Genomic DNA, 22,947 nt, shown 5'->3' on the forward strand with positions numbered 1-22,947 from the left:
TCCAGCGGGAGATCGCGAGTGACCGGTGGACATCAGAGCCGCCGGTCACTCGCGCGGGGAAGGCAGGGAACGAGCGGGGGGCGGGAGCATGCCTCCGGCGGCGCACGCTCGCCCCCTAGAGGCTCGTGGGCGAGCGACGTAGCCCTACGCCGTTTTGCCTGTACTGGGCCGACTGCCGCCGTAAATAGTCGTGCGGCGGTCACAAGCGGTTTTAGACATGTACCCTTCCCCACTCCTGGGAGATAGCGCCGCGGCGCTGTTCCTCGGAAGTTCTGCCCCCCTCCTTCTCCCCCGCCACCAGGTCAATTATAAAGCACAATGCGCTTCGCACATGTGCAGTAGGGAACCGACTGTGAAGCCGAAAGGCTTCACTGCTGGTTTGCCTTATGATAAATGGCTGCGACAGCACCTGACAGCTGATCCGATCCGATCCGATCCGATCCAATCCTGGACACGTAAGTGTCTATATATTAAAAGTCAGCAGCTACAGTATTTGTAGCTGCTGACTTTAATTAATTTTTTTTTCACCGGACAAAACTCCTCTTTAAGTAGATACATTTTTGATAAAGATTGTTCAATTAGATTGTATAATGTGGAATTTAAATTGTTGCTAACCCTATTAGAAAGGTCTCATTATATAGTCATATATACACGGTTTAGGAGATATTCACCCTGCATGCAGCCGCTGACACCAGCGGCGCATGCGCTCTGAAGGTCTGGCGTATCCTGCCAGACCTTTAGAGCTCCTTTCCGGCTCCTTGCCAGAAAGTGAACTCCTGCGCGCATGCGTGAGTGACGTCATCGCAGCTCTGGCCACTCACAGTGCCAGAGCCGCCGAACCCGGAAGAGACGCCAAGGGGCTTCGTTCTAAGGCAAGTTTTTAATAATGTGCTAGTATGCTATGCATTATACCATTGTCCTGCAGGTTTTTTTTTTACACAGGGGGATACAACCACTTTAAAATGGTTGTAAAGGCTCAAGTTTTTTTTTTTTTACCTTCATGCATGGCATGGCTTCTTATTTATTTATTTATTTATTTTACATTGTCCCTTTAAAAAAAAAAAATTCTGATCACTTTTATTGCTGTCACTAGGAATGTAAACGTCCCTTATGACAGTATTAGGCAGTGACAGGTGCTCTTTATGGAGGGATCTGGGGTCGTAAACCGGAAGTGACGTCATGACATGGCTTCCGGGTTACTACATTGGAGACCCAATCAAAGCCGAATCCGGCTTTGTTCCGGTCTCCGACCAGCTGGCAGACGTGTTGGCTGGTGGCTCGGGTCTCCCAGTGGGAGGGGGGGGAACGTCCCATTCCGCTGCTTGAAATAACAGCCCAGCGGCTGCTTAGCCGAATCGGTTTTTATTACAAGAAAGCCGACCGTTGGCTCTAAAAAATTGTACCGATGTGATATCTGAAGCTGCAGGCATAACCCCCGGGACAACCATTTGAGTAAAATGACGTACCGGTATGTGATTTTGGGCCAATCGGTTAATTTGTAGGGACATCCACTCACTTCCTGTTTTGTCTATGGGACAGGAAGTGAAGGCAAATCTCCCCAATGGGACACAGACGGCGAAAAACTGACAGGATATAACCCTTCCTTACCTATAGTTCCCTTGCCTATAGGTAAAGCTTCACTTTACAAAGAATACCGAATCACATGAAAGGAAAATAAAATAAACAGCATTTTTACTTGTACATGATTGGATGATGGAAGTCAGCAGAGCTCCCCCTCATTTACTAAGCTCTGGAGCAACTGTACATGCTCAGTCTATGTGCCTTTAGTAAATCCACCCCATTACATGTAGTAAAATCTATCCATTTTCTCCAGTCATTTCACCAGATTTTTATAGACTTTTTGGGTATATACAAGCATATACATCATTTACTGCAAAGCTCTCAATCACTCCAAACTTAAAGCAGAGTTCAACCCAAAGGTGGAACTTCTGCTTTATCCACCTCCCGCAAACCGACGTACCCGTAGGTTGGATTGAAGAAGTGTTTGTACCGGGTTGATGCCTGTGGTCGGCTTTCTGGTGATAAGACCCGATGCGGCTCAGCAGCTGCTCAGCCGTTATCCCAGCGAGGGTTGACGTCCCTCCTTCCCTCCTGCCACTTTCCGCTGCTCTGTCCGAGTCTCCCGTCCCACCGGGAGACCCGAGCAACCAGCCGGCACGCACGTCTGCCGGTTGGTTAGAGTCCCGAACAAAGACTGATTAAGCTTTGATAGGGTCTCTGATCAAGTAACCCGGAAGCGACGTCACTACGCCCCTTCCGGTTTACTCGGCTGCTAACGACGCTGATATAAAAAAACTGACAGTATTCAAAAATGACGATTTCGGAGTTTTGAATACTTTGAAGTGCATTGGAGGGGTTTGGGGTCTTTTAAACTTGACCGTATCGGGTGTAGAAAAGGTAAGTATAGTGATTTTTGCTTTACAAGGTTAGATAGAATAGTCTTAGAATGTGGCTAGTTAGGTTTTCACTGGACTTCTCCTTTAACCGCTTGCCGACCGCCCCACGACTATTTACGTCGGCAGTCAGCCCCTCACAGGCTAGCGACGTAGGGCTACCTCACTAGCCTGTAAGGCTCTAGGGAGCGAGTGCGGTCACGGACCCCCCCTGCGCGTGTGCCCGGCGGACCCGATGTCCGCCAGGCACTTGCGATCGTCCGTTACACCGGAAGAAAGGCAGGCGGCTAATGTAAAGAAAGCCGCCTGTCATTCTTCCCTGTGTAAGAATGGAGATCAGACAGTTCTACTATGTAGGACCGTTGATCTCTGTTCTTACACTAGTAGCCACAGCCAATCACAGTTAGAAACACGCCCCTAGGACACACTTAACCCCTCCCTCACCAATACAGTTAACTCCTTCACTGCCAGTGTCATTTTTACAGTAACAGTGCATATGTATAGCACTGATTACTGTAGCAATGTCGCAGTCCCGCAAAAAAAAAATCGCAGATCGCCGCCATTACTCGTTAAAAAAAAAACAACAAAAATTACAAAAATCTTTCCCTTTGTTAGTTAGCTTTTTGCGATTTTTTTTTTTTTTTTACCAAACATATGTAGCATAAAACAGATTGGCCGAAAATGTTATAAAATGTTTAATTTTTACATTTTTTTTTGGGGAATTTCATTAAAAAAATGTGAAAAATATTGTTATTTTTGCAAAATTGACGCTCTTTTTTTGTTTATAGCGCATGATCGAAAAATCACACAGGTGATCAAATACCACCAAAAGAAAGCTCTGTTTGTGGGAAAAAAAAGGACGTCAAATTCGTTTAGGTACAGCGTCGCATGACCGCGCAATTGTCCGTTAAAGTCACGCAGTGTCGAATCGCAAAATAGGGCCTGGTCAGGAAGGGGGTAAAATCTTCCGGGGCTTAAGTGGTTAATACAAATGCTGCAGGGACTGCACTGATTTAGTGAGTCGCATATTTTGGTTTAGACCATTTTACTTCTTTATTAGCAATAAAAACTGACAGGGGTTCTAATCCTTCTCCCCTGTATCCATCCCACTTGATATCGCATGAGAGAAAATACTGAATGGTTTAATGCGATAAATACAACACATTTCGATGAAATACCGCAATGCCTTATTTTAGAAGAACCAATTGTGCGCAAAAATGCATCAACACCCCTCATTGACTAGAGAGGCAGACCGGTAAGATAAAATTGGATTTTTATTTTGAAACAGTCTTAATAAAAAACAAATAAAAAAATGTATAAAGACATACATGATTTGATTAATTCAATACAAAATAGAACCAGATACTCATTGCAAAATATACAAGTATGGAAAACATACAACCATTAGAGGTGTGTCGTTACGTCTATTGCCATACATGTGTGAGACAATCTGACATGTTTCGGATTATTTGTGTAGTCCTTCTTCAGGGGTGACACACTAAGTAACGGTATCTTCTAGAATAAAAAATGTAACCCATTAGTAACAGAATCACCAACCAACTCTATTATACAATAGGTATATTAGGCACATATATGAAAATCTCACATTCAGAAACATATAAATATACAAATTATACAGACTGCATTATACTAACATAGTCATACAATTACATTGCACAATGGGGCTGGATAGCCAATAGTTGCTGCCGAATGGGTCTGCATGGTAGGGAATCCCTCACATATATCGGCCAACAGGCACCAGGGAGGACAAAGTTACAATCGCAGGGACCCCAGGGTAGACGAGAGATCCATATACCCAACAGCCAGATGTGTAATCTGTGAGGAAGTAAATAATGTATACCAGGGATCTCCAAACTACGGCCCTCCAGCTGTTGTGGAACTACACATCCCATGAGGCATTGTAAAACTCTGACATGACTAGGCATGATGGGAATTGTAGTTCCTGAACAACTGGAGGGCCATAGTTTGGGGTCCCCTGATGTCTACAATAGCAAAAAGGAAGGATCAAACAATCCGACATTTAGTTAAGTGTTTTATTCTGGAAGAATCCGTTACTTAGTGTGTCACCTCTGAAGAAGGACTCTATACAAATATTCTGAAACATGTCAGGTGTTCTCACACATGTATGGCAATAGACGTAACGACGACACACCTCTAATGGTCGTATGTTTTCCGTACTTGTTTATTTTGTATTGGTATTTTCAAACCATGTATGTCTTTATACATTTTTTTTATTCGTTTTTTTATTAAGATTGTTTCAAAATTAAAATAAAATATTACCTTACGGGTCTATCTTTCTAGTCAATGAGGGGTGTTGATGAATTGTTGCTCACAATTGGTTCTTCTAATATATTATGGACATGACAAACCTCTTTATTTAAACACATATCAAGGAATCTTAGAATAATTAGCTTCCATGCCTTATTTTTAGTATCGTTTTTTTGTGAATTGCAAACATTTTTGAAAAACGCTGTGAGATATTTTACCGCAAAGTTTAAAGAGGGAAATACCACTTTGTGAATTGAGCCCACTGTTTCTATGGTGTTCACTTTTTTCTGTTTTTGTATCATTCCTGCACAGCTGCCAGCTCCTGAGCCGACGCCATCATGATGCAACATGTTCACCTGGTACCAGAGGAGGATGAAGAGGATCTGTATTCTGGATACAATGAATATAACCCAGCCTATGACACTGAGGTGGGAATCCAATGGGTTGCCATAATTCATGAAAGTAGAACTATAGTCACACTTTTGATTTACATATGTGATGTAGGCTGTCCATACCAATATCTGGAATATGTTGTAACTACCTGTTGATCCTGCCAATAAAATAATTGGACTGGTACGTCTTTAGATAGGGTGACAACGCTTCCACAGTGAAATCATTGTGGCATTGTCACGTTTGCGGCTTCTGTAGTTGCTTATAGATGCTGTAGATGCTGATGCAGTTGATGGACACATCGGTGGATAGGCACACCTTGCTCTACCTACAGCCCTTTAGTTTGACAACACATTGATCTATCTTCAGGTGCTTATGGATAGGATGTAAAAGGCCTGCTCGGTCCCTCCAGTTCCCTTCAGTACTTTATTTATTTATTTTATTTTATTTATTTCAGGTACTTATATAGCGCTGTCAATTTACGAAGCGCTTTACATACACATTGTACATTCACATCAGTTCCTGCCCTCAAGGAGCTTACAATTTAAGGTCCCTAACTCACATACATACATAGTAGGGCCATTTTTTTTTTTTTATACAGGATCCATTTAACCTACCAGCATGTCTTTGGATTGTGGGAGGAAACCGGAGTACCTGGAGGAAACCCACGCAGGCACAGGGAGAACATGCAAACTCCAGGCAGGTAGTGTCATGGTTGGGATTCGAACCAGCAACCCTCTTGCTGCTAGGTGAAAGTGCTAACCACTACACCACTGTGCCGCCCAACCACTACACCACTGTGCCGCCCAACCACTACACCACTGTGCCGCCATACTTTATAGCATGGAACATGAAAAACCCATCTCTCTAGCTGCATTTACCATTAAAAAATGGAAATTATTTTTCTTTTTAAGGCATTTAATATTTCAGCTTGCCTTGAAAATGCCTTTTTATCACTCTAAAAAGAAAAAGAAAAAAAAATAGGTGTTAGATGGACTTTAGAGTTTGCATGTGTACGATTACTTAACTCCCAAGGGAGTTTGTTCCACTTTAAACCCTACCCTACTTGCAATAACAAAAGCCATTTTTTTTGTGTTTATTGATGTTTCCCGCCCTTCCCCATTCAGCGTCAATCTGGCCTAGGCCAGAATTGCCTGTCCCTGGTCTTTTTTTATTTTTTTATTCTTTATTTAAAGGTATTCAGGAAATTAACACAACATGACAGGATAATATGAATGGGTACATATAGGCCATGAAAAACAAACATTAGCCGAACAGAAAATTGTGCTGCAAGAGAAATGAGTCACTAGCATCATATGGGTTTATTTCCCAATTAGAACTAATATTTGAGATAAAAGGTATGGAACCTCATTGAGTCCTATAAACATACATCTTGAGGTAGCGGCTAGTAAGAAAACAAAACAGGTTCAGGAGTCTGTACACATGGCCTCTTTTAGCCCGAATACACGATAAGAAAATCGGCCGAAAATTTCCGTTCAGTGAGCGATCGACCAATATTCTACTCGTTAATGCCCAGCCATCAATGAGCGATATCGATATTGTGAACGAAAAATACCGTTTGATAAACCCGAAAAATTCTGTCGTCTCTTTTGCGAATGAACGATATTCTATACGTTGGTGTTGAGGTCGTTCATTTAAAATCTGTATAGCGTCATCACTCATGCCTGGAAAGATTTTTCGATTCGACTGTTTCGATGGTCGGCGGGCAACGGTCGGCCGATATTCAGGCCGTGTATGTTGGCAATGTTTTCCACCAACAAATACTTTTTCAAAAGTCGGTGGTCGAATGATCGGGCGATATTCTAATCGTGTATTCAGGCCATAAATGGTCATACCCATGATGCCAATGCACACCGAAACCTTTTTTATTTATTTATTATTTTAGAAAAGAATAAAATAATATTTTAAAAAGGTTTTCTGGAGAAAAAGGGAAGACGTGAAAATAGAATAAAGAGATAAAAAGAGATTTTTTGGAGGGGGGGGGGGCAAGAAAAAAAAAAAAAACGGAATGATGGGGCAAATGTGAGGGAGCGACAGCACCTCAAATCAAATCCAATGCAGTAAATGTTAGCAGGTTAGGATAATGATAAGTATTCCTCTGGATAGTAAAACAAGTCCCGGTGAAGCCATTGCGCATTGTGCTCCTCACTTTTATTTCTAAGAGCAGCAGTCAAGTGCTCCATGTGTTGGATATCCTTTACCCTGGTGAACCATTGAGAGATGGTAGGTGGAGATTGGCTTTTCCACATACTGGGGATGCACACCCTAGCGTAATGTTTTAGTAGTGACTTATGGTATTTCTTTCTAAACATAGGGGTTAGGTTTAGAAACACTGCCGCAGGGTTGTCAAAAAGGGAGAAGTTTGTTATTTTGGGAAAAAATCTGCAGAACTTTTTGCCAAAAAGGTTGGATATTTGGACAGTACCAAAAGATATGAAATGCTGTACCGAGCTGGGCTCCGCATCTCCAAGAGGAGCTGTGTCCAGGGAACTTAGACTCTAGAACAGAGGGAGTTTGGTACCACCTTGACAGAATTTTATATGTAGTCTCTTGGTATTTTCTACACAAGGAAGATTTGTGGGCAAAGAAATGTATACGGCGCTTCTGTCCCTGGTCTTGAAGCCACCTTGGATACTCATGTCACATTTCCCAGGAGGTGGCCAGCCCAGGCACACAGAGCAGCCAGAGGGAAGGCCAGCGGGCATCCTGCATGTCATCGGCTGCTGGTTGTCTTAAGTCAACAATCCTAGGCTCATATGAAAGTTTAGGATTAGCATTGTTCAGGTGCCTGTAGCATAGATAGATGGCCTGTTACATAGAGATGTAATCACCACCTTCTATTGATGGTAATGTAATATTTGTGTTGGCTCTGCGTGGTCGTATAAGGTAGCTATGTTTGTGCCACTGCTACTGTGTTTTTTGCACTTAAGCAAAAAACTTGAATAAAAAGAATTAAAAAAAAGAAGTCAGTGGAGGCAGCCAGCTTAAGAGGACCATGATGGCGGTGTGAGGCTATTGCACCCAAACAGCGAATCACAGTGGGACAATGCTGGATTCGCTGTGTGGGTGACTATGTGTTTTTAAGGTAATCCAGCAATACAGATAAAAGGAGGAAAAATACTTGGGGGGGGAGTTAAGCTACAAGTACTGGCACTATGATTTTTATGGTTTTTGAGTGTTGCACAGCTCAGTGTACATTCTAAAGAAGGCTGGCAGCAGCCAAATAGGTCTATTTTATTACAGAAGAGACTTTGCATGTCTCTTCTGCAATAAAGAGCTTGCCTGCTCACATTATTTAAAAAGGAGACTTTGGTTGCGCTTTAACCATTACTAGAATGGTACTGGAAAGACAATGGATGCAGCTCATGAGAGCTTGATCAACTTCTATATCCAGCTCTTATAGCTTTGATGTTTAAGGTGAATTGTGAAAATAGTGGGGAAAATTAGGGAAGAACCGCTCTGTAGAATGGCAGGTTTTACACTCGCTTTTGTTTTATCTTTCAGGATTTGGAGAACGATGTGGCTTTTCAGCAAGCTTTAAAAACAAGTTATGGACGAAGACCTCCGGTATTTTGAGCAATATCATAATGTTCATTTAATGTTAATGGATATCTGATTTCACTTGGCTCCTAAATAGCCAAATCTTTAAAAGTTTGCTCTATCCTTCTGGCAAGGTGCCAACCACCTGTTTGCCATACTGACCCCATAGATCAGTGATGGCGAACCTTGGCACCCCAGATGTTTTGGAGCTACATTTCCCATGATGCTCAATTACACTGCAAAGTGCATGAGCATCATTGGAAATGTAGTTCTAAAACATCTGGGGTGCCAAGGTTCGCCATCACTGCCCTAGATCATATAAAGCTCCAAGCAGTATGGACGTCTAACATGACAACATCTTTTTTATCATCTTTTTCATGTGTTAAAAAAAAATATTTATATATATTATTTAAGGACTAACTAACCTTTACCCACTCACTCAATTAAATGTGTTGATGTTCTTGTCAAACTCAAAAAATCCAAGCAGAGAGCAAAATACTGGTCACAAGTAAAGTGATTGTAAAGTCTCTGTTTTTTTTTTTTTTTTTTTAAATAACAAACATGTTATACTTACCTCCTCTGTGCAGTTGGTTTTGCACAGAGTAGCCCCAGGTCCTCCTCTTCTTGGGTCCCTCTTCGCTGCTCCTGGTTCCTCCCTCCTGTCGAGTGCCCCCACAGCAAGCAGCTTGTTATGGGGACACCGAGCTGCAGATCCCTGTGTCCAATCAGACACAAAACTGCCATTTGGTCCTGTCCCCCCCTCTAAACCCTGATTGGCTAACTGACTTTGATTGACGGCCATGGGAGCCAACCAGGAGGGAGAGTCCCAGATGGCCGAGGGACTCATGGACATCGCTGGAGCAAGATGGGGCTCAGGTAAGTGTTAGGAGTTGCTGGGGACGCTGCTACACACAAAAGGCTTTTTATCTTAATGCATAGAATGCATTAAGCTAAAAAACCTTCTGACTTTACAACTCCTAAATGTTTGTGGCCTCCCTGCATCTGTTTATTTTTTTTACAGATTTTTTTCTATGCCTTGTTCTGCAGTGTGTCTCTGTAAGGAGGTGGTCATTCTTAAGTCAGAGATGCCCCCCTGATGACTGTGATCTAATGACTGGTGGGGTAATGTTCAAGAAGCAGGAGAGGTGTAGGAAACACAGATCCACAGATTGACTGAAGCAAAAGTACAGAGATCTTTGCACTGCAGGTCTTGGTACAGCTTACACACCAGCAAAGAGAACAGTGAGCAGCTCAATAGTGACACCACTAAATCTCACTCCAAAATGTATTAGACTAACAGTCATAGTCACAGTGCCTTAGGTTCACTCTGCAGAATATACAGCTATGAGTGTGGAATTCAAAATAAAAGGTAAAGGGGTACTACTTATATACAGTTAACAGCCATACATGTTCCCTATAAGATAGCAAATCTTTATTCCTGTGATTAGGTTAAGGTCCCCTAATGGGGACACAGATAACAGTAAAAATCTGGCAATGGCTTTAACCCATTTCTCCAATGTACAATAAAGAAAAGTTATAGGTATGGTTAGACTTTAAAGGATAAGTTCACCTTTGTAATAAAAAAAATAATAAATGCACATCTTTTTGCAGGTAGAAAAAATTGCATATATTAATTGTTTTAACAAGGAGCCTGCAAAGCATTGCACCCCTAATCAGCAGATCGTGGGTGCAATGCAGGGCTCTTGCAGACTGTCTGTGTGAGGTGTGTCTTCGTACCTCGTACGGGCAGGCAGTTACACTCAGACAGGAAGACTCAGTGAACTACCTAGAGCACTCAACAGCACCCTAGTAGTTAATTGAGAACTACAAGCCGACATCTGCAAGGACTGTTGGTACTTGTAGTTCTGCCATTCACAGAACTCTGTGAATAAATTACGCAGCCGGGTGGGCAGAATGTTTTTTTTAAAAATTCTGAATGCGAGTGCGGGGACAAGATCCCCCGCTTACTGTCACAATGGGGGATCAGGAGGGGGGATGTGAGGACTGTTGCAACAGTAACATGTTACACCCTGAATACGGGTGTAACATGTTACAAAAGGTGAATTTATCCTTTAAAAACAGCTCTGCTTCTGTGATATGGCAGGAGCAGTGCCAGAGATGGTTGATGCCAACTTTTACCAACCAGACTGTACCCAGTGAAAGGCTAAAAAATTGTAATTGACTACAAAACAAATGCAGACTTTATTAAGGCACACATTAAAATGTAAAATGATCACTCTCTTTTGACTCCTTGCAATTTTAATTCTTTGGCAAAACCAGCAGCATTTTTGCAACCTGTAGCAGGTAATAATAATAAAATCAGGGGCGTAACTACAGGGGTTGCAGTGGTTGCAATTGCAACCAGGCCCCATCCTCCAGGGGGCCTGTTCAACTCCCCTGTACACCTGGATAAGAGAGGGGCGGGGCGGGGCAGCATGTAGAGATCACTGTCCTCCTTTTTCCTCCTGTAGCTGCAGGAGGAAAATGGAGGAGATTGGTTCCTCGGTATGCTGCCCCCGTCACTCCTCCTATCCAGTTCACTTGTGTTCTGCTGTCTCTGGGCCCCTGTGTGCTCCCCTGGTGCCCCCCCCCCTTGTGCACCCTTCCCTCTCCTGCTGGCTGCAGCAGGGAATGTTTTACAATAGAGAACCAGGAAGGGGTCGGTAAATATGTAATTTAGCAGCTCCTTCCTTTTCTGGATGGACAGAGTCATAGTCAGTGACATTGTAAATAAATAGAATAAAATGATAAAAAATAATACAATTAAAATACCAAAAAATAAAAACTACTGACACCAGTGGGGGAACTTCCAGGATCGCAAAGGCCACACTTGAACCGGGCCCTGGCATTCCACCACTGTGGGGAGGCATCAAGATGGCAGGAAGGGAGCCCACTGCAGAACTTGTGAAAGGGTCCCGCAACGAGAGTAAAGGGCCCCAGGATCAGTGGGAAGAGCCCCAGGCTTGAAGGGAAGGGCCCCTGCCAGGGGTCCGGGGGGCTCTTAATGGTTTCTTGCACCAGGGCCCTGAAGGTTCTAGTTATGCCTCCGAATAAAACTATATAATATGTTAAAACTGTATTACTACGTTTCTTTCTGGCTCTTTGGGCAATATAGCTTTAAAGTGGGGCTCTAGCCAAACCTTTCTTTAGTTTGAAATAATTAGGGAAGAGTCTAGGAAGTGTAAAAAAATCACTCCAAAATAGTTTAGCTTGTATATTACTTTAATATGTTGTATGTATCTACAATATTTGTACTAGCATATTCCTTAGAACGTGACTAAGCAATGTCCAGAACTGGTCTTGGTTAAATTTGTACCACTTACTGGTTTTATAAGGATCATGCCTGTTTGCTAATGTTCTGCATAAAATTGGTCTGTTGCCTTGTATATAACACACGTAAGGTAATTTGTCTGATACAGGGTACAGCTAAAGTCCCAGGGACAGCTGCTGGCCGTCCTTTGATGACTGGATTTGGAGTAAGTATATTTTATAATTAAAACTTCCCATTTACAATTTCTAGTATCAGATATTTTATTTCTTTCTATAGTTGAATATTTCATATTAGCAATATACTGGTGGAGGCATGCTCTGAATTAGAGTTGATCTGAATTGTATTTTTATTTTTTTGCATAATCAGTATTGATTACATTTTCAGAAAACAGTAAAGTATAAAAAAAAGAAAAAAGAAAAAACACTTTAAATATCAAAGTTGTAAAATGATAGGTTCCATCAGCGAATGACCGGTACCAAATCTGACACTCACTGTAAGCAGACAATCCAGCAGTATGAATGTACCGTAAATAAGGCAATCACACAAATTCAGTGGTAGACAGTTTTCAAATTTGCTAAGGTTGCCTTCATATACTTAACAGTGTGCAAACCATATGTTAGGAACTCTGTTCAAAGTGTACTTAAGAAGGCAAGACCTGTATGTGTGTATGCATTACATCAGATGATACCGGTCTCTGAAGAAGCATGAGTATAGCAAGACAGAATGGGTGATCCCATGTCCAAAGTAGAAGACTGGTCCCCTGACGAACCAGGAGAAAAAAAGGAAATCTTTGTCAAAACTACAATATCTGTGTGTAGCACTTGGGAAAAGATATCCCATCTGCGGGCTGGATGCGGAATCAATCAACTATAGCATTCAATGACTAGTTACATAGCAGCAGGGGTAACATTAAGACTGGGTTCACATTGGTGCGATGGAAGACATGGCATGTGATTCGGAGCGCACTGCTGTGCAAAACACAAGCATTGTCTGTACAATGCAAATTCAGCCATACATTTTGTATGTCTGAATTTGCATCGCATTCGAAAACCAAACTCATGTTTTTTTTGGTCCACACCAGATCGGATCGCATAGGTGTTTGAATTGACAGTTCGCACTGCGATATGCGAACCGATCTGGGAGTGTCATTAACTTTGTATTGACACTTCCAGCGTTTTGCATATGGCAGTGTGAACTGCCTGTGAGTCGGATTTGATGCAGAAACCTGCAGGGTTTTCATCGCACCAATGTGAACCGAGCTTAAGGGGCCAGCAACGCCCTCTTGGAATGTATAGCAAATGAGTGTAGTCATACATATAGTACCAATACGGCAGTCCACCCAGACTAGATGTCGATTTATTTTTTATCTAGAAAACATATTTAATTAAGGTGGTATTAAACCCAAAAACAAAAATGTATTATATTGCAGCTTACAAATGCTTAACCACTTTACCACCGGAGGATTTTCCTGCTAAAAGACCAGGGGGTTTTTTGCGATTTTTTACTGCATGACTTTAACGGACAATTGCGCGGTCGTGCGACGCTGTACCTAAACGAATTTCACGTCCTTTTTTTCCCACAAACAGAGCTTTCTTTTGGTGGTATTTGATCACCTTTGCGATTTTTTGATCATGCGCTATAAACAAAAAAAGAGCGTAATTTTTGCAAAAATAACAATATTTTTCACTTTTTTTTATATGAAATTCCCCCCAAAAAAAAAAGTAAAAATCAAAATTTTTTAAAATTTTCGGCCAATTTGTTTTATGCTACTTATGTTTGGTAAAGAAAATCGCAAAAAGCGTATTTTGATTGGTTTGCGCAAAAGTTATCGCGTTTACTAACAAAGGGAAAGATTTTTGTCATTTTTGGTGTTTTTTTTTTTAACGAGTAATGGCGGCGATCTGCGATTTTTTTTTTGCGGTACTGCGACATTGCGGCGGACAGATGGGACCCTTGACTGACATTTTTGACACTTTTGGGGGTACCAGTGACATTACTGCAGCAATCAGTGCTATATATATGCACTGTTACTGCAAAAATGACACTGGCAGGGAAGGGGTCAACTGTATTGGACAGGGAGGGGTTAAGTGTGTCCTAGGGGCGTGCTTCTAACTGTAGTGGGACATTGCTATTGGTGTAAAAACAAAGATCAACGGTTCTACATAGTAGAACCGTCTGATCTTCATTTTTACACAGGGAGAACTGACAGGCGGCTTGTTTACATAAGCCGCTCTGTCTTTCTCCCGCTGTACCGGCGATCGTAGTGTGACCGGCGGACATCGGGTCCGCCAGTCACACTCCTGCACTCCTCCGTGAACGAGCCTCGGCGGGCGCGCGCCTCGGCGGGCGCGCGCTCGCCCGCTATTGGCTCTAGAAAGAGTGACAGGCGAGCGACGTAGACCTACGTCACTCTGCCTGGCCGGGGCCGACTGCCGCAGTAAATATACTGTGAGCAGTCGGCAAGTGGTTAAAGAGGAAGTAAACCCTCCTCTGCAACTTTTACCTATAGGTAAGCCTATGATAAGGCTTACCTATAGGTACTGTAAATATCTCCTACACATGTACCGTTTAGGAGATATTTACCTTACATGCAGCCAGTGACATCACTGGCGCATGCGCTCTGAAGGAACGGCCGCTGGTGCCGTTCCTTCAGAGCTCCGTGCCGTGACCGCCTGCACCTGCGCGTAGGCGGGAGTGACGTCACCGCGGCTCCGACCAATCAGATGGCCGGATGCCGCGATTTCCGGAAGACGGGCGACTGAACATGTCGCCCGTCATACAGGTAAGCGGGTGGCACGGCAGGGGCTCATTCTAAGGATGCATACTAGCTCATTATGTGTTTCTCTTTCAGGTTGAAAAAAAAATAATAATAATTTTTATGGGTTTGCAACCTCTTTAAATGTGGTGGCTGCATTAGTTTTAAGGCTTTTTTTCCTTTATTTTTACTTCCCACTTCCTGTCTTAGACCTGGTTTCAGTGCGATTTTTCAGAGGAGTCCGGTGCGGTTTTGTTCACCGATTCAGGTGCAAATTTGATAAGTGTATGACATATGAAATCGCACCTGAACAGGACTCTTTTGAAAAACGCACTGCGGCTGGCCCACAGATATGTGAACTGGCTCCAAAGAAAGCCGGTTTGGTTCACATGTCATGCGACTGCTGTTCAAAAGGCATTTCATTCGCATATACGTGAACTGAATCTTAGGGTGTCTCCACTCCATTGAAGGAGCACCTCTGGACAGCAGCGTTATCAGTCTGGGGAGAGTAGATTTAGAAGGACTAGACTAAAGCCTCGTACTCATGCAACGAATTTCCGCCGACCGGTCGTCCATCTCTTGTCCAGAGTTGTGTTTTGTTGGATGGAATGTGCCTAGACTGCACACGAATTTTCTCGCCCAACAAAATTGTACTTCAGAAGTGATGTCATGTGTTGGTTTGCTTTCTTTGTGTTCTTTCTTCTCTGAGCATGCCCAGTCTTGCTCATAGAATTTTTCCCTGTCGAAATCTGTACTGACTGCACGAAAATCGGACGTGTTTTGACGGTGGACAAAAATTTTATAGCCTGCACACCAGAATTTTTTTCGGCCGAAAAGTCGGAGTCGGTTGTCGGAAGCATCATACTAACAAGCCGAAAATCGGCAGATCGGTCGTCGGACGAAAATTCCCGGCCGAATTTCGACGCGTGTGTACGAGGCTTAACAAACTGAACTCCAGCCATCCCCGCCAGGAGAAGACAGTGATTATCTCTAACGGCTATAGCAGAAAGTGAAATTTCATTAAAGTCAATTTAATTGACAAAAAAAAAAAGTGTTATTTATTTCATGAGACATACACTTAATATTTTAGGAGAAGAGGACCATGCACTGGCCAGCAACTGAAAAGAATATAATGCATCAGTGTGAGGCGGAGTAGAAATGCAATGTTGCCAGCCCAGGAATGTAATTCATTCGTATCACTGCACCACTGGGAAATCATTCTCACTCTGGTGCAGTGGTACAGCCTGCATAAAAATGCAGATAAAATCATTGTTAAAAAATCCTAAATGAAGTGCTAAATATTTTAAAATAGAATAATAAATGTGTTTTTTAAATAAGTAATGTTTTTTAGTGAATTGATAATACATGCGATATTTAACCCATGCATTAAATATACATGAAAGCACATGTGATACTAACTGAACTGACTTCTATGTCACCAAAGAGTTCGAGATTGTTAACCTATAGAATTGTCTCTGTTCTCCTCAGCCCAGAGCGAATCTGACTTCATTAACAGGAAGACCTATGACTGGAGTTCTGCAGGTATTGTGTGACAAAGCAAACTACAAAAAAGAATCTCAATTATACGTAATAATAATATCTCATATAATAGCTCTGCTTAGACCTTACAGTGAATCTTGGTGTGGAGAACAGTGTTGATAATTCAGTGTTCACATTTCAATTTTGTTTTAGTCATAGTCTTTTTTGACTAAAAGGCCATTTTAGTTTTAGTCATATTTTAGTCGTCTGAATTGTTTTAGTCGTATTATAGTTGACTAAAATCTAAAGGGTTTAGGTAAATTGTAATGCATTATTTAGGCATTTCTCTAGAATTGCCAGACTCATTATATACCCCTGGAGTAAAAAATCGAATAACGTTATTGGTCATAATATTGAGGTTTGAACACGCACTACAGACACAGATTTAGCCGTTGTGATAACATTTTTATAAATAAAACCAAGTTTGTAAAACAAGCAAAAATCTTGTTTTTTTTACACGCAGAAGTGCAACTTTAACCACTTAAGCCCCGGAAGATTTTACCCCCATTCCGACCAGGGCCTATTTTGCGATTCGGCACTGCGTGACTTTAACGGACAATTGCGCGGTCGTGCGACACTGTACCTAAATGAATTTGACGTCCTTTTTTTTCCCACAAACAGAGCTTTCTTTTGGTGGTATTTGATCACCTGTGTGATTTTTTTGATCATGCGCTATAAACAAAAAAAGAGCGACAATTTTGCAAAAATAACAATATTTTTCACATTTTTTTTATATGAAATTCCCCAAAAAAAATGTAAAAATCTTTTAACATTTTCGGCCAATTTGTTTTATGCTACATATGTTTGGTAAAAAAAAAATCGCAAAAAGCGTATTTTGATTGGTTTGCGCAAAGGTTACTAACAAAGGGGAAGATTTTTGTCATTTCTGTTGTTTTTTTTTTTAACGCATAATGGCGGCGATCTGCAATTTTTTTTTTTTTTGCGGTACTGCGACATTGCGGCGGACAGATCGGACTCTTGACTGACATTTTTGACACTTTTGGGGTTACCAGTGACATTTCTACAGTAATCAGTGCTATACATATGCACTGTTACTGTAAAATTATACTGGCAGAGAAGGGGTTAACTTTTTTTGAGAGGGAGGGGTTATGTGTGTCCCTAGGGGCGTGATTCTAACTGTGATTGGCTGTGGCTTGAGGTGTAGGAACAGTGATCAACGGTCCTACATAGTAGAACCGTATAATCACTGTTCCTACACAGGGGAGAATGGCAGGCGGCTTGTTTACATCAGCCGTCTGCCTTTCTCCCTCTCCACCGACGATCGCCGAGTGACCGGCGGACATCGGGTCCGCCGGTCACACGCGCGGGGGGGGGGGGTCCGTGACCGCGCGCTCGCTCCCCAGAGCCCTCACAGGCTAGCGACGTAGTACTACGTCGCTCTGCCTGTGAGGGGCTGACTGCCACAGTAAATATACTGTGAGCAGTCGGCAAGTGGTTAAATTAAAAAAAAAAAAAAAAATTGTAAACTCTATTGGCTGTAATGCCATTGCACATATTACCTGAATATATTACCAACAATAAATATTAAAAGGGTTGTAAAATCAGAAGGTTTTTTTTTATCTTAATGCATTCTATGCATTAGGATAAAAAATCTACTGTGTGCAGCAGCCCCCCTCCTAATACTTACCTGAGCCCATCTCGATCCAGCGATGTTGCAGGATAGTCTCGGATGACTGGGACTCTCCCCCCTCATTGGCTGAGACAACAGTGCGGCGCCATTGGCTCCCACTGCTGTTAATCATAGTCAGTGAGCCAATGAGGAGAGCGAGGGGGCAGGGCCAAACAGTGGCTCTGTGTGTGAATGGATACCAGGAGCTGCAGCTCAGCTTGGGTGCCCCCCAAGGAAGACTGCTTGCTGTGGGGGCACTCAGCAGGAGGGAGAGAAAAAAATGTTTTTCTTGCAACAGCTTAGTAGGTGCCCCTACTTATTCTTATGTGGTAGAGCAATAGTGCAATACAGGCAGTCCCAGAGTTACAAACATCCAACTTACATACTACTCATCATACTTAAGAATGGAGGCATCATGGCATCATGCTGGTCTCAGAAACCACCAGACAGCCTTCTTGCTCTTCACCAAATGCTGCCACCTACTGCCCGGCGGACCCACATCACTGAATGGCCAGTTACAGTGCCTTGATAAAGTATTCATACCTCTTGACATTTTCCACATTTTGTCACATTAAAACCAAAAACATTAATGTATTTTATTGGAATATTATGTGATAGACCAACACAAAGTGGCACATAATTGTGAAATGAAATAAAAATCATAAATGGCTTTCAATTTTTTTTACAAATAAATATCTGAAAAGTGTGACGTGCATTTGTATCAAGCCCCCTTTACTCTGATACCCCTAACTAAAATCTAGTGGAACCATTTGCCTTCAGAAGTCGCCTAATTAGTGAATACAGTCCACCTGTGGGTATTTTAATCTCAGTATAAATACAGCTATTCTGTGATGCCCTCAGAGGTTTGTTAGAGAACCTTAGTGAACAAGCAGCATCTTGAAGGCCAATGAACACACCAGACAGGTCAGGGATAATAAAATATAAATCAAGTCGCGCTAAACAATTAGAATGGAACAGATAAAGTCTATATGAAGTCCATAAATTATAAATGGTGCAATCCGCGGCTCTCAAACCAGGCTCCTCATGGATATATGCTTACCAAAATGGTGAAAAATTAATGCAGGTTCTTTAGACCAAAATCTTATCCACTTGATAGAAGACAGGAACCAGAAGGCTCGTGATAGAAATGTGATCGTTGGGTCATGAAAAAATATGAAGAAAAGAACGCAATAGCGTAAAACCCAACACAATTTGATACAATGTGATTATTGACACCAATGTGGTTATCCAGTGATTGAAACAGGAATAGTGCTCAAAATGGTGACAAAGGGAAACCTCCACCAATCTTATACGCTGCTTGCAAAACAGGAAAAATGGGCGTGCACAAAAAAACCAGAGGAAATGAAGATCCCATATAGAAAGACACCTATAGGTACTTCTTACCAGAAATCAATAATGACAATCACATAAACACCCAAATTTCAGTGCTATCCTTCACCAGGTAAATTGGCCTCTTACCAAACAAAAGGTAGTAAAACACTTGCAGGTAACTCAAACTCCAAAGATGAAAAGCGCTTGTGTCTAGAACTTCTTATTGAAGCAGGTTCCAAACCAGATATCTCCAAGGACTGACCCCAAGGTGATCACCGCCATAAAGAAAAAAGAAGCTCCATAGTGTAAAACCGCATATACTTTTATTAAAAAGAAAGGGAATAAAACTCACAATTTGGAAGTACAATGCATTCGTTGTATATAAGCCGCCGGCCGGACGGCTCCGCACAGCCGCACTTCCTAGTCACAGTAAGATGACGTCAGTACGCCGTGTCCTTGGTTTTTTTGTGCACGCCCATTTTTCCTGTTTTGCAAGCAGCGTATAAGATTGGTGGAGGTTTCCCTTTGTCACCATTTTGAGCACTATTCCTGTTTCAATCACTGGATAACCACATTGGTGTCAATAATCACATTGTATCAAATTGTGTTGGGTTTTACGCTATTGCGTTCTTTTCTTCATATTTTTTCATGACCCAACGATCACATTTCTATCACGAGCCTTCTGGTTCCTGTCTTCTATCAAGTGGATAAGATTTTGGTCTAAAGAACCTGCATTAATTTTTCACCATTTTGGTAAGCATATATCCATGAGGAGCCTGGTTTGAGAGCCGCGGATTGCACCATTTATAATTTATGGACTTCATATGGACTTTATCTGTTCCATTCTAATTGTTTAGCGCGACTTGATTTATATTTTGTTTCACTGGGGTGTGGTCACACTTGAAGTTGCAGCTTTTTTATAATTTTCCAATAGCGCGGTTATTATTTCTATTCCACAGGTCAGGGATAATGTTGTGGATAAGTTTAAAGCAGAGTTAGGTTAAAAAAATATCCCAAACTTTGATCATCTCACAGAGCACTGTTCAATCCATCATCTGAAAATGGTAAGAGTATGGCAAAACTGCAAACCTACCAAGACATGGCTGTCCACCTAAACTGCCAAGGACGGACAAGGAGAGCATTAATCAGAGAAGCAGCCAAGAGGCCCATGGTAACTCTGGAGGAGCCGCAAAGATCCACAGCTCAGGTGGGAGAATCTGTCTACAGGACAACTATTAGTCGTTCACTCCACAAATCTGCCCTTTATGGAAGAGTGGCAAGATTTTTGAAAGCAAACCATAAGAAGTCCCATTTGCAGTTTGTGAGAAGCAATGTGGGGTAAACGTGGAAGAACGTGCTTTCGTCAGATGAGACCAAAATTTAACTTTTTGGTGTAAAAGCAAAATGCTATGTTTGGTGGAAAACTAACACTGCACATCATCTTGAACATACCATCCCCGCCGTGAAACATGGTGGTGGCAGCATCATGTTGTAGCGATGCTTTTCTTCAGCAGGGACAGAGAAGCTGGTTAGAGTTGATGGGAAGATAGATGGAGTCAAATACACAGCAATCTTAGAAGAAAACCTGTTAGTGTCTGCAAAAGACTAGAGACTGGGGCGGAGGTTAACCTTCCAGCAGGACAACAACCCTAAACATACAGCCAGAGCTACAATGGAATAGTTTAAATCAAAGCATAGTCATGTGTTAGAATGGCCCAGTCAAAGTCCAGACCTAAACCCAATTGAGAATCTGTGGCAAGAAAATTGCGGTATACAGATGCTCTCCGTCCAATGTGACAGAGCTTGAAATATTTTGCAGAGAAGAATGGGCAAAAATGTCACTCTCTAGATCAAGGGTCTTCAAACTATGGCCCTCCAGCTGTTCACAAAATTCCCATCATGTCTGTGAATGTCAGAGTTTTACAATGCCTCATGGGATGTGTAGTTCCCCCAACAGCTGGAGGGCTGTAGTTTGAGAATCCCTGCTCTAGATGTTCAAAGCTGGTAGAGACATACCCGAAAAGACTCAGCTACATCTGCAATTGCAGCGAAAGGTGGTTCTACAAAGTATTGACTCAGGGGGGCTGAATACAAATACACGCCACGCTTTTCAGATGTTTATTTGTAAAAATTATGAAAACCATTTATCATTTTCCTTCCACGTCACAAGTATGAGATACAACATTTTAAAACACTTAAAAAATATCTGACCTATAGTTGGGAACACCCAAACAATCAGTTACATCCTCCAGGGAGAAGAGTTGAATGAGGAAGTTTAAAGTGTTTAATACCCTAAAAATAAATAAATAGAGATACTGTTTCCTTAAAGCAAGTTAAACAGCACAATGCTTGTGCTGTCTAACCTTCCCCTCTGAAATTAAAAAACCTGGCTGACCCTGCCACTTCCTGTGTCCCCCTCTCTGTGCTGACCATGATAATCATGGCTGCTGAGCTCTGATTACCGTGGTCAGCCTGCCTGCCTCCGTCATCCACAGCTCTCCTCTCCCCCCTCCCCGTCTGTCGGTTCCGTGTGTCTGTGTCTATGCCCCCGCTGCTGATATTAAAATAGTAAAATGTCACTGTCAGCCCCTGTCTTTTAAGCTCCCATCCTGCACTGTGTATTTGTTTTGTAGGAAGCGATGCCTCTAAATACCTTTTTGTGAAATAAAATGAAAAATGTTGGCTGCACTTATCCGTGTGCAATCCAAATAATGTTTTTATTTTTTTCCAATTTAATGTTTTTAAACTAAAACCTTACTTTTAAACCACAAAACTGCTTTCGTTATTCAGTGATACATTTTCTCATGTACAATAAAATAAAATAAAACAAGTGTGACAGTCCCAGATGACAATAGTATAATTAGTTGTGCTTTTCTTCCTTCAAATATTTTCTCCTTTAAATGTGCTTCTCATATCCCACAGTTTTTCCACCTTCCCCATTGTGGATTTCAGGTTTGTGCGGTGACTCCCACCACCTTTCACCACTGCGCTCACCTCCAGTTTAGACCTGTTTCCAGGTCTAAAATCGCCTTCCCCTGTTGGGATTAATTCCAGGCTCCTCAGCTGTTCAGTCTCCTTCTTCTCTCTGCTCACTGAGCTCACTGAGGTGGCTTTGTCTGGACTTCCTTTCCTCCATGTCCCCTCAGTATAAAAGATACACTCCCATTGTGTAGTATATAAAGATTTTACATTTATTGCATAATATCCACTTACATTAAATCTTCAGACTGTGCGCTTTAAAAAATCATCCAACGGGCAGCAGCTCCCGTATGTTCCACAAACACAGTCCTCTATCACCTGACTCCTCCCACGCGTATCGTCACGATCACGTGACTTCCTCGGGGATTATGGGTCAGCTGTTGGGTGACGTCTTTTCACAAAACATGGGGCGGTTGTTTGTCCAGGCAACCACTCCCACTGCGGGTTACATATGTTATAATAATCACTCCAAACACAGCATTAAAACATTTCATATAAAAAAACTTCTCTAAAAATTTCTTCTGTATCAGTCATATAATACTCAGTGAGTATTTAAAACTATTCAAGCACAATTCACTCCCCCTAGTGGTGGTTTCAAATATTATTCTTTTCCTCAGGTTACTGTTGGTCCCAATTATTACCACCCCCTTATTTTTTGCAATACTAATTTCAGGATTATGTTTGAGTGATAGATCCTAGTCCTCATATGCTTCCATATTGTCAGATCCAGGTATGCTATAAAAACTCCAGTTACTTGACCAATTAATATATTAATAAATATGTAATC

At 42.0% G+C, this 22,947-nt stretch overlaps 1 protein-coding gene across 1 annotated transcript in view; it reads left to right on the top strand.

Annotated features, from left to right (window-relative positions):
* Window positions 1–22,947, top strand: part of IFT88 (intraflagellar transport 88) — a 154,925-nt gene that overhangs the window by 7,185 nt on the left and 124,793 nt on the right. The window contains exons 2-5 of the mRNA XM_082245252.1: window positions 5,016–5,131; window positions 8,619–8,681; window positions 12,074–12,130; window positions 16,169–16,222. Of these exons, the coding sequence (XP_082101378.1) occupies window positions 5,042–5,131; window positions 8,619–8,681; window positions 12,074–12,130; window positions 16,169–16,222 (264 nt within the window). The 5' untranslated portion in view covers window positions 5,016–5,041. The remainder of the gene's footprint in view (window positions 1–5,015; window positions 5,132–8,618; window positions 8,682–12,073; window positions 12,131–16,168; window positions 16,223–22,947) is intronic.

This window comes from Pelophylax lessonae (assembly GCF_965119305.1).
Source record: "Pelophylax lessonae genome assembly, chromosome: 2".
Taxonomy (NCBI): domain Eukaryota; kingdom Metazoa; phylum Chordata; class Amphibia; order Anura; family Ranidae; genus Pelophylax; species Pelophylax lessonae.